Source organism: Quercus suber, unplaced genomic scaffold (genome assembly GCF_002906115.3).
Source record: "Quercus suber isolate HL8 unplaced genomic scaffold, Cork oak 2.0 scaffold_105, whole genome shotgun sequence".
Classification (NCBI taxonomy): domain Eukaryota; kingdom Viridiplantae; phylum Streptophyta; class Magnoliopsida; order Fagales; family Fagaceae; genus Quercus; species Quercus suber.
The window spans coordinates 145,611-158,013 of record NW_027069570.1 but is presented as its reverse complement, the minus strand read 5'-3'; the positions used below and the strand labels follow the sequence as shown (position 1 = coordinate 158,013).

The following is a 12,403-nucleotide window of genomic DNA, read 5'->3' as shown; positions in this document are numbered from 1 at the left end:
AAAAAAATCAATACAAAGTCACAATCCTCCTTAGGATACGCAACCTCAACAAAAAATTTAGGTCTATCACACCCAAGGCTCACTAACTCAAAGAATCTAGCCCCCAAGGTTAGAAAGTCTAAATCACCAACCACTAATAATGTGGATCTCCCAAATTCAGCATAATACTCCAATCACCACTAGTAAAGAAAGCTCCAAGCTCGAGGTATAGCTAACTGATCTGAAAAACTAATAAAGAGTGGGATGAGCTAAAATCCAGTAAGTAGCATAATTAATGGGGTGAGGGAAATGTAAGTATTTTGATGATGAGTATTTACAAAACATGCTACAATTTGGAAATTTCTATTGATTTTTGCAAAATTAATTTTAGTAATAACATGACAAGAATGATTAAAATAATGTAGCACTAGGCTTCCCAAAATAACTATGGAATTACATAACATTCACTGTGAGCTGTAACAATTTCCGATTCCATTTCAAAACCAAAAAACCACTCCCAAGGCCACATGATAAGGTCATCACATAGATGAGATTGTCACACAGACAGGGTAATCAACACAAACGGGTCAATTACCAATGTCACGACACAGGGCAAAACCACATTAAAATCTCGTAGGTTAAATGTATTTTAAATACATAGTTTACTTTGAAGTAGTTTCATAAAATTTCAATAACCAAGATATCCACTAGATTCTCAAGGTGTTCGAAATCATTCCTTGTCAATAAGATTTTTTTTAATCAATTTCTCAAATAATACAAGTTAAGATAAAACTTCTTTAGTTTTTCTAAATAATAACATAAATCTATGAAATACATTGTCAAATGATGAAATCAAAGATTCTGGTCTTTCCATGCCAATAATTCTTGTATTTCTCCATATGCAATATCAAATATGATGCACTTCAATGATTCATGTGTTTTCCATAAATGATTAACTAATAAGAATAGTACACAGTATAGAGGTAGCAAGTCTCGTGAATTTCTTTTTGGGTAGTAAATGATCAAACTGAACCATAATAAAAATCAACTAAGTAAAACACATGTCAAAGATAGGAAATATGAAACTACAAGCCAAACCACTCAACAAACAAAAATGCTTGTGGTAAATGTCATAAAGGCTTAGCATTTTCATTGTATTTTCCGGTTAAATTATAACATGTTAGCCCTTTTGTAAAATCCACTCGCCTACATAGAGTTGTCCAATTGGCTTGCAATTTAACAGAGATAAGCATCTTTATGTGTCGTATATACCACTAAAATTTCAGCTCAAAATATTTTTTTTTTCTTTTTTGTATAATTTATTAAAAATCTCATATTAAAGCTGACTCAAATCTGTCCCTAACATATTAGGGTCCCCAAAAAAGGTAATTATAATTTTAATACTACGCCAAATGCTTTGAACCTTGAACCAAATTAAAGATGCACGTGTTAGCATTCATTCAAATTATCCTAAGCTTACAAATTCAATTAGGGAAATTACCATAAAATTTTAACTGCTACATGAACTTAAACTTTTTCTATTAACATCATCACATATTCAAGTGTTACTCTAACTCATGCTTTAGTGTTAAAAACATATTAATAACAAGGAATGAAACTAATAGTCTCATACAAACAATTACCACAACCACAAGTCAAGAAATCAAACCTCATAACTCAGAGAAGTAATTTATCAAAATTAAAATGCAATAAAAACATGCTCACATTACTAAAACAAATCCATGGTTAACGCTACCCTCACACCCATACATGCCAAAGTCATTTCAAAATGCAAGGAAATCATTTTTCAGTAAATTAACCCCACTTCCACATAAATAAAAAACCCATGTATGATTGCCCAAGAAACCCGACTCACGTGGTTATCAAACAATACATTGATTTCGCCTCATCAAATTTAAAACCTATAATTAACTCTCAAATGCCCAAAAAGCTGAATAAATAACTCCCCAAAACAAAACCCACAACATCAAAGAGCAATTCAAACAAGATAGGGATACACATCCATAGATATTAGAAAGTGAGTCACGGATTTTACCTTAGATTATTATTGGGAACGAGCACAAATCATGGAGGAGAGTATATTGTGGCTAGAGGGATGATCTAGTAGTAGCTGACCATGAGAGATGAAAGGAAAGAGGGATTTGGGTGAGAGACACAAAGTGTGGTGGAAAGGGGCTGACGGCACAAGAGAAAGAGAAATTAGAATTCTATTATTCGTTGAGATCTATAAATGTTATGCATCTCTTTGGAGGGGGGGGGGAGGATGCCTTAGGTCAATTTGGTTCCCCTTTTTAACTTCCTTCTTCTTGGTTTTACCATATTATTCACAAGTTTTTTTTCTTCCCATAATTTCCACCTATCCATTATCACAAATCACTTGAACTTCCTTCCTGGATAAAACAGTGTAGCCAGCCACTTCATTCACTTGAACTTCCTTCACACAAATTATTTCTTGCTTTATGCAGAATGAGCTTATACTTAAGCTTGAAATTATGTTAACTCAGTATGGTATGACTCAAACCCCAATTGAAATATTTGAGGCCCTAGTGTAACTGCAGATGGCCGAATGCTACTCATAATCTGTACCATATTTGACATGCAGCTTTTCAAAAAATAGCACAACATGTGGGAAATAGATGACCAACCCTTTGGACAAAATTGCAAAATGCCCATTTTGGGCAAACTAAGCAGCGTTTTGCCCTCTTTTTCAAACTAATTAGGGAAATGCCCCTCTTTTGAAACTCGATTTTCTCAAAATCGAGTTATAAAAAAAAAAAATTCTGGAGCCCTATAACAGCGTTTTTAAAGACCAATAGTGATTTTCAGGACTTATAGTGACGTTTTGTAACTCGACTTTCAATAAATCGAGTTATAGGCAATTTTTTTTAATTTTTTTTTACCTATAACTCGATTTTATATAAATCGAGTTACAAAACACCACAATAGGTCCTGAAAACGTCACTATAGGCTCCTTAAAAATGCCGCTATAGGGCCTAAATCGATTTTGAGAAACTCGATTTTCAAAAGAGGGGCATTTTCTTAATTAGTTTGAGAAAGAAGACAAAACGCTGCTTAGTTTGCCCAAAAGGGGCATTTTGCAATTTTGTCCCCAACCCTTTGGAGCCACGTGGGCCAATAAGTTGAGGGTTATGGTGCTATAATTAGTCAATTGTAATCACTTTTCGAGGTTTGAATGAAATTGCCAATTTGTGTTGCTTAGTCTTGATTGTCTTCAATTGGAGGAAGAGAATCCCTTGAAGAGATCTCAATTGGGGAAGGTGACTTTCTCGAAGAAGTCACAGTTTCATTTCCATATGTAGAGAATTAATTCGAAATTCCCAACCAATGAGAAACAAAAAATAGAGAAAACACACGCAAAAAAAAAAAAAAAAAAAAAAAAAAAAAAAAAAAAAAAAAAAAAAAAAAAAAAAAAAAAATTGCTACAGTGAAATTCTATGTTTAGAATTGCACTGTAGCAGTATTGCAAAAAAATTTGCAATACTACTGTTTAGCATTCTCCAATACAGATGATTTTGGAGCTTAAAATTCCAAATTTTCCTTAAATTTGGCATTAGCATTCCCCAATGCTAATGCTCTCATAAAGGATGATTAATTCATTATTATTATTATTATTATTATTATTATTATTATTATTATTATTTGTGATATAATGAATGGGCCTTTAATAAAACTAGATTAACGGGCACATGCATGGTTTGATTCTAAGGATTGGCCTTGAAATTCATATATTGGATGGGCAATTGAGCAAACCTAAATTATTTAGGAGTTCTTGGGACATTTTTGTCATTTACTAAATTTTGCGGATTATGTTCTCTTGAGAAAGAAGAAAGGTTTTGGATGAGAGAGAGAGAGAGAGAGATGTTTTGTTTGCTTGAGGTTGAAAATGTTTTATACATATTCCTACATGGAGTGTAAGAGCATTCACATCTGCTCATCTAAAATCATCTAAAATAGATCTACAGTGCAAATTTTGCACATTTTGAGCAAAAAACTACCCACATTAGTGGGTGTAAAAATGTCTAAAACCATGTATATATTTCAATGAGCTACAGTAACTGTGTATATTTCCACGGGTACTGTAGCTCGTGTATATATTATTTTACTCATTTCCATTCGCACCAATTTTTTTCTCTCCATTCCGTGCACAATGACCTTAACTCCTCATTTTCTTTTCCTCAGATGCACACAAACACACCCACACACAAACACATATCAACACAGAAACACACCCACACACAAAGAAATCCACATAGACAAACCAAAAGAGAGAGAGAGATTGGTGCTTGGTTTGTGGGTCGCCGAAGCTTGGTTCGTGGAGCGTGGTTCGTGGATCGGCCGGTGAAGACACAATCTGGGTCGCTAGGGCTTGGTTCTGGGTCGCCGGAGCTTGGTTCGTGGATCGGCCGGTGAAGACGCGATCTGGGTCCCCGAGGCTTGGTCTTGGGTCACCGGAGCTTGGTTTGTGGATCGGCCGATGAAGACACAATCTGGGTCGCCGGGGCTTGGTTCTGGCTCGCCGGAGCTTGGTTTGTGGATCGGCAGGTGAAGACTTGATCTGGTCGCCGGAGCTTGGTTCGTGGACCGGCCGGTGAAGAAATGTTCTGGATCCGGTGAAGAACGTATCTGGGTTGGTAGTTTTTTGAGAGAGAGAGAGAGAGAGAGAGAGAGAAGAGAGAGACTGTTAAGAAAAAAATGAGAAAAGAGAGAGAGAGGTGATCTATTTAAGAGAGGGAGCGCGTGTAGGTAGGTGGGAGAAATAATAAAAAATTGAGAAGAGTGAATATTTTATTTGAATAAATGTGTATAATAGACAGACTGATGTAGATATCTTGTAAAATTAAGTGTGTAAAATAGAAAAAGTAGGTTTTAAACGTGTAAAATGGAAAAATTTATAAATGAGCTGATGTGAATGCTCTAACACCTAAGAGAGAAAATCATGAATAGCCATGGACGTATTCATGAATCATGATTAAAACTCAAAACCCTTTCATTGTGTAGTTTTGTTTAATTGTCTTACTTCCTTCCTTTATATATATATATATATGTTTTTTTTTCCAAAGGGTCTTTTTTCTTTCTTGTTATTAACTTCTTTACCCATTTCTAATCTAAAATTTGATTGTCGAGCATAACACCCACATTTGTATGTAATCTTGTTGTCCACCTTTACCGCAGCTAATTGGACCCTCATAATTTCTCCCCCGTGGGCTGGGCTACTCTTTGTTGTGATTTTGGGCCTATGACCTTCGTAATTCCCCACACCCAACCTGTAAACAACTTTGTAACAACTTGGGCCCTTTCACCTAATCTTCCTTTAGATTCCCAAAAAAAAAAAATCTCATTCAAAGTAAAAAAAACACAAAAAATGAAAATCCTAGAACCTTATAAAAAGGTAAAAACCCCTACCCTTCTCCTGTTCTCCACTTCCCTCTCTACTAGCCACAGAAAAACCAACCAGACCAAACAATCAAACCACAAAACAAAAACCACAAAAACAGAAAACAAAAAAAAAAATATTGATATTCCCACATAGAACACAGAGTACTGCCCATTGTTTAGGTTAAAGGCCAGGCTACTTGGAGTCTCTAGGGATACCAATCCTCAAGCAATAAATGCCACTATGCAAATGTAGAATGTTTACTTAAGTCAACAACAAGGGCCAGTAACTTTTAAACTTGCATGGTGCATGTGAACTAGAGAACTAAATTCACCATCCTCCAAAATGGCAAGAACACATTAACCTCTTGGGACTTACTACTCCATGTTGTAGTATATCTTTAACATCGATAGAATCCGACTGAGTTTAAGAAGGTTTCGAGTAGTGCGAGATCCCCAATCATTTTTTCTCCATAGATGCCTTACTCATCCAATCAAGCCAAGGCACCCAACTATCCTTATATTTTCTGGTGCTTTTACCAACTTGTACAACACCACAAGCAATTGGAGACAGTTCAGAGACAAACTAGGAGATTTTCACATTATACATAGTGAATATATGTTAAAGGATGGAGGTACTTTTTAGTCGATTATGAATTCCATATGCCAAATATGCCTGCAAGGAGAAACTCATAAGTCTCACCAGATGTGTCTTACTACTATAGCCAATAGCACGAGTTTATGATAGTAAAAAAAAAAAAAAAAACAGTTAGATCAACTGAGACAAAGAATCACTTATCAAAAAAATATTCTATATTATTGTTAGCACTACAGTAGAATCAGCATGCACAATTGCTAGAGGACTGATCATGTGGCGCACACGAAGTTTTTTTTGTTGTATGGGTTTTACCATGTACATTTGGGGTATCTTATTTTGGGTTTTATAAGTAGGACCCTTTTAAGTAAGTGGGGTTTTCATAAGCTATACCTAGAAAAAAGAAAGGCTTTAAAAAGTTGTACCTAGATAAGATGGGGAAAATAAGCTGGCCTATAAGCTGTAACAAACAGGCACTAAAGTCTACATAAACTAAAGGATACCATCTACTCTGAATTAGTGCTAAAGACTATCCACAGTTGTTTTTAGCATTCCTTAATAACCCTTTTGGACAAGATAACCAAAAATCATGCAATTGGGTTGACACTGATGTATATCATTTAAGAGGGATTCCTTGTTTGCAATGTTCCTAGCATTTCCATACCTCATGACATAATTTTCAGTCTGTAAAACATTTTTGTTTCTGAGCAGCTGCATTTATTATAAGCAAAAGCTAAAGAACTTCAACTGAGAGTCATACATGCATGAGCAAGGCAAACAAGTAATCTTGTTACATGTTTATATCTTTATATTAATGCGTGACAATATGTAAATATTTTGTAATGGCATATATGATATATAATTTATTTTTAAACTATTTTGCAATATCATATATTAGAATTAATCATTTGTTACAATAAAGCGTTTTTCTCATGAGAATAAATTATATATAATCTCTCTCTCTCTCTCTCTCTCTCTCTCTATATATATATATATATATAAAACCGAAGTCTTTGACTTTTTATTGACCTCTTTAGATCTTGCCACATCATTATCATTTTTTTTAAGTAAAATTATTTTTATTTAATCCAAACTTAACAATGAGTGAAACTCTATTTCTCTAACAAGTCCAACTTAAACTCAAACTCATCATTATCATTTTTTTAAACAAAATTATTTTTGTTTAGTCCAAATTTAACAAGGAGTGAATTTCTATCTCTCTAACAAGTCCAACTTAAACTCAAACTCATCATTATCATTTTTTATAAACAAAATTATTTTTGTTCAGTTTAAACTTAACAATGAGTAAAACTCTATCTCTCTAACAAGTCTAACTTAAACTCAAACTCAATGTTGATAATTTATCTTCAAATTTGTGAGGTTAATCATGAACACTATAAAAGCAGTGCTAACCCCAATATATATATATATATATATATATTTTAAAGCCATTAAGAGGTATGAGTTCTTCTCATGTTATTTTCTTCTCCTCTACTTTGTTATATATATATATATATATATAAAATTATGATTTTTCATGTATTTTTTTAAAAGTAATTTTTGTACATGAACCACCAAACCCTCTTTAGCCATTTCTTACAAGATAAAAAAGCTTGCAACAATTGAAATTTAAGGTTGTTGCTGCATATGTTTTAGTTTCACTTTATGATATGAAAGTATGTTAATATCTTGTGTAGAAAGCTTATATACGATATATTAAGAGCATGTATGACTTTCATTATTTTAACATGGGCTCCTGCTCAACATTTTTTAGTGTGGGGCACATGCTGATAAGGTTCGTTTAAAATTTAGACCCGTTAAAATTTAAAACTTATTGCTTTATGGGTTTGTGTATTTTTTTTCTCTCTTTTGAATAGTCATATATTTTTTGAATTGTTTCAATAACTTATTCTTGAATTATATATCTTTTTTGGCATTTTGGAAGTTTTAACATCTAAATTTGTGTAGTCACACACACACACACACACACACACTATCTATAATTTGTAGGCTCTGAATCTTTTGATTTCTTTCAATAGTTATAACCATGAATTATTCTTTTGAATGCAACTTATCTTTCTCTTATATTTATCTATTGTTTAGTCATATATATATATATATATATTATTTTGTTTAAATAATTTCTAAACAATGAATCATCCAATTTTTTAGTATTTTTTGGTATTTTAGAAATTTTAATATCTGAATTTTTGAGTTATTTTTTTTAGTATCTGAAATTGTCTGACAAATTTTTAATAAGCCATTGCATGTTTAAGCGATGACTTCTTCATCAAATTGTAACATAAATTGAAGTCATACAAGAGCAAATCATGGAATGGTATAATTTCTTAATCAATTTAAGAATTTACAAAATTATTTTAGTTTACCTCACAAATAGGTAGGTTCCTATACATAGTACGAGTTAGTGACTAGTATAATATATATTTTAAAATATTCGCAAGATCATATATATATATATATATATATTTGTGGGGGGAAAAGGGCCCAATTCAACATAGTGGGCCGAGAGCCCATATGAGGACTACTGTGCGACCGAAGAGAAGGAGATGGTAAGGGCAAGACCCATCTGGAAGAGGGACCCATAGAGGGGAGAGTGATTACAATTCGAAGAGGTCGCCTTTTGTCCGAAGAGGTTATATTCCTCTGACGCGAATAGTAGGGATCAATTGAACGTGTAAAAGGTCAAGATGATCTTCTGAGGACTCATTCTGATCAAGATAAGCTCTGAGTACACTGGAAGACAATAAGGATGAAGAAATATCTAAAGGGAAAGCTGCTACCACCGTATTTAATGCTCTGAAGCAACTTTTCTGGTCGCATTTATGTGGAGAAGACCCCTGAACAGTGTATCCTTACCTACCGCCACTCACACAGAGCTAAAGGAGATGCTTGACATGACATATACTCAAGTAGACTCACGGATGGGGTACAAGTGGACGATGGAGATGAAGAGAATGGAGGTTATATAAAGGAAAGAAACTCCTAACAGAGGGGGGAGGAGGAAGGAACTTCGCTGTAACCCTAAGATTTGTATTCACCAGATAATCAATAATATAGCTCTTCGGATATCCATTCTTTACGTGTAAATTCATGTTGGCTTGTGCTTAAGGGTTGAGATTAGCTGTTGCTGATCCCATACTTAACCTAGCTCTTTCACCCATACTCTACAAATTTATTGTTTTGCGCTTGGGCCACAAATCCTAACCCTACAATATATATATATATATTAGGATTGCTTCCATATAACAGAGGTGGTTTTCCCATAGGAATACAAACTCCTTTATCCTAGTCAGACTAGACTCCATACAAATCCCATCTACTGAGCCATACAAACCTAGCTCAATCTAGCTCAAAGAACTCATGTCCAACTTGGGCCCAAGCCCCTCTCACTTATTGGGCTGAGCCCGCTCTTCCTCACCAACAACAAAAACCTCATGTGGAGCTTCTGCTAAACTTTTTGCACAACAAGCAATTTTCTAACATATTTGTGTAACCAAAATTGCTTCAAAAAAGAGATATATTTATATCGATCAAGAGAACCACACATCCAGTTATGGTCATAACTTATTATCTTGTGCAAGAGAAAATAATTACCATGGTTTTGATTTTTAGTTCCCTTTTTTTGTTCCACCTTCTCTTAAACATTACCATAGTTTTGATTTGAGTTATATTCGAATTTGTGGTGTATCTTTATGTTAGAACTGGATTTCCTCTAGTGTGTATTTTTTATTTTAAAAGGTTTAAAAAAAATTATAAATTAAGGATCAGTTCAAGTTCTAGATTAAAAGGCCCTAGCTTGCAAATCTAAACAATTTAGATTTTATCGGTTTATATTTACCTACCTGAGGGAGAACGCATTTGAATTCAGCAAAAATATGACGTTCAGCACAATAATAAACGGGTAACAATGGATCTCTTTCTTCCTCACAAGCATGACAATAGAATTCGTCTGTCTCATCTTCCACTTCCTCCTGAACAGGTAAATTTGTAAGAAAGAGGGGATTTATAATATGATCTTTGTATTTAATGGTATATAGCATGGGACCACAGAGAAGATGAAGATTGAGATCAAATTCTAGGCAAGTGAAGGCATGTGATTCACAAATACTGGAAATGCAAGCACTGCACTTAAGTTCATTAATTATTGTTTATATATAAAGTATGAATAGGTATATATCTTTCATTGATCGTATAGGTTACATGAAAGTGCCAAACTCTACAGTTTGGTGCAATCAGTTGGCTTGAAGGAGACCATCCTTGTTTCAAAGTCAAACCCAATCAAAAAATTTGCTTGAACATAGTTGCCATATAGTCCTTGGTAATGGTCACCCAAATATGCCAATTCTGTATTTGCAGTATTTGTAATTCCAAAGCAGTAATATTCATATTCTTTAAGCGGTTGATTGAAAGTTTGTATAGGCTTTAACTCCACATTTGCACCTTCAAAATGGACAGTCAATATAGGTCCATTTTCATTAGTAATTTTAGTTCTATAGCAAAGCCGTGTCCCCAAATGAGGGTCATCCTTAATGGGATCAATTGGAATTTGCTTCTTCACTTCCACCTCTAAGCGATCATAAAAATCTGGTGGCAAAGCAAATGTTGGTGATCCTGAATCGATACACATGTTGCCCTTAGAAGCCTTACCTGAAGAGTTAAAGGACACATACGTGTCTCCAACACTAATTCCTTCTAGTGTCACAACGTATTGATCTCCAGCTACAAATGGTGTTGAAACCACACCATCACCCACAACTTCACTGCCATTGCCAAAACTGATCTTGCTTGTAATACTAGGATTAGTATATTCAATACCGTATGGCAACAAGCAATAAGAAAACCTCTTGCTACCAATTTGTGAAACAAAGGACAAAGGCCCTGATCCTAACCCAATAGTTGCTTGGACATCGGAATGGACGGTATTGTTGTGTCCACATCCTAAAGCAATGTCAAAGGAAACCGCTTGACCAGAGGTAGAAGTGATGATGGCTTTTTCTTTGGCCAAAACACCTTGGGATAAACCACTTGAATATCCATAGCTGTAAATGCAACTATTTTGAGGAGAACAATGGCCTTCGTCCCATACTTGACATTTTTCTAAATGACAAGAAATTTCACTATATGTGGAGGAACTTTTAGGATCAAACAGGGGATGAATCTGTTTGAAGCAATTGTCATTACAAGGTACACATGGTGTCCACACAAGGTTACTAGTTGTATCCGCAATGCCATAGATGTCTACTGGTGGAGTGCCAATTGAGACCTCATGAGATGCTGACCGTTGTGTGGTGTTAATTGTGCTTGGGGGACATTATGAGCTGTAACCAAAAGGCCTATAAGATAATATGAGAGAAGGAAGCATGGATGAAATATGACACCCTTTGCCATTGAATTTGGAGAGAGTCACACGATGAAACAATACTGGCTATATGAAAGGTTTTTATATACACGATTAAACCGAACTTTCCATGTCCAGCCTAATGATTACTTGATTGCACTATTAAATTAATGGCATCAAATGTACTACTATAAACTGGAAATTTTAATAACCACCAAAATTTGCTTCTTTTAACAAAATTTAAAACAGATATTGTAATGAATGCAATAATACCAATATATCATAACATATCTCTTGTTTCGCTAAAGAATAGGTCATCAATCCTTATTTAATTTTTCCAAACAAAAAGCCTTATTTAAGAATAAATTTGGTTGTGGGTTTTAGTTAGCTTAATTGATAAAGTTTCTGATGGTTGAGTAAGAGATCTGGGGTTAAATCCCCACCTACACCAAAAATCGATTGGTGTCTTGGTCTGATGATAAAGAGCATTCATTATCAGGAGCAGCCGACATAAGTTAAAACTCTCTAAAAAAAAAAAAGAATAAATTTGGTTAGCTAGGCCCCTCGGTTTTTCATGGCAAATGCGCACCTTTTTTCTTTTCTTTTTTATTTTATGAAAATAGGATTTATTTTTTTGTTTGGCTTTGCAATTTATAAGGAACTACATATCTTTTTAAGACGAAAGACAAGATTTTCTAAATAGTAGGATGCAACTTAGCCTAAAGGCGTTCCCAAAACATGGTATGAATTTATACTTTTACTAAAAATTATGTGACCGCTTTCTTTAATGCTCACCCAATTACACTACCATAGAGAGGAAAAATAAATAAGAGTTCTCTGGTGCTAAACAAGATTAAATGAATAGGAAAAATACATATAAGGCCTAATGAGTCATATTTGTTGCTCAACTTCACTTAAATCTAAAAAGTTGATTTCTTAATCTCATTATATTAGAGGGAGAACTACCGTGCCTTTCCACTCAGATTTGGTGGTTGAAGCTTAGAGTCAGGGACAAAGCCATTCTTTGGCCCTAGGGGGCTTTCCCTGTCCCTCCC

At 34.4% G+C, this 12,403-nt stretch overlaps 1 protein-coding gene across 1 annotated transcript; it reads right to left on the bottom strand.

Moving 5' to 3' along the window:
• Window positions 1-10,179: 10,179 nt before the first annotated feature.
• LOC112022735 (aspartic proteinase CDR1) lies at window positions 10,180-11,860 on the bottom strand. Its single transcript, XM_065775101.1, has 2 exons — window positions 11,796-11,860; window positions 10,180-11,310 (listed from the first exon to the last, which is right to left on the bottom strand). Exons 1-2 carry the CDS (start codon window positions 11,858-11,860, stop codon window positions 10,227-10,229), a joined length of 1,149 nt encoding a protein of 382 aa, XP_065631173.1. The 3' UTR covers window positions 10,180-10,226.
• Window positions 11,861-12,403: the final 543 nt, after the last annotated feature.

Excerpts from the sequence above, each read along its gene's own strand:
- LOC112022735 (XM_065775101.1), bottom strand. The coding sequence starts at position 11,860 with ATGTCGGCTGCTCCTGATAATGAATGCTCTTTATCATCAGACCAAGAC. Across the intron at positions 11,311-11,795 it reads GACACCAATCGATTTTTGGT|CACAATTAACACCACACAAC; the intron begins GTAGGTGGGGAT and ends ATGTCCCCCAAG.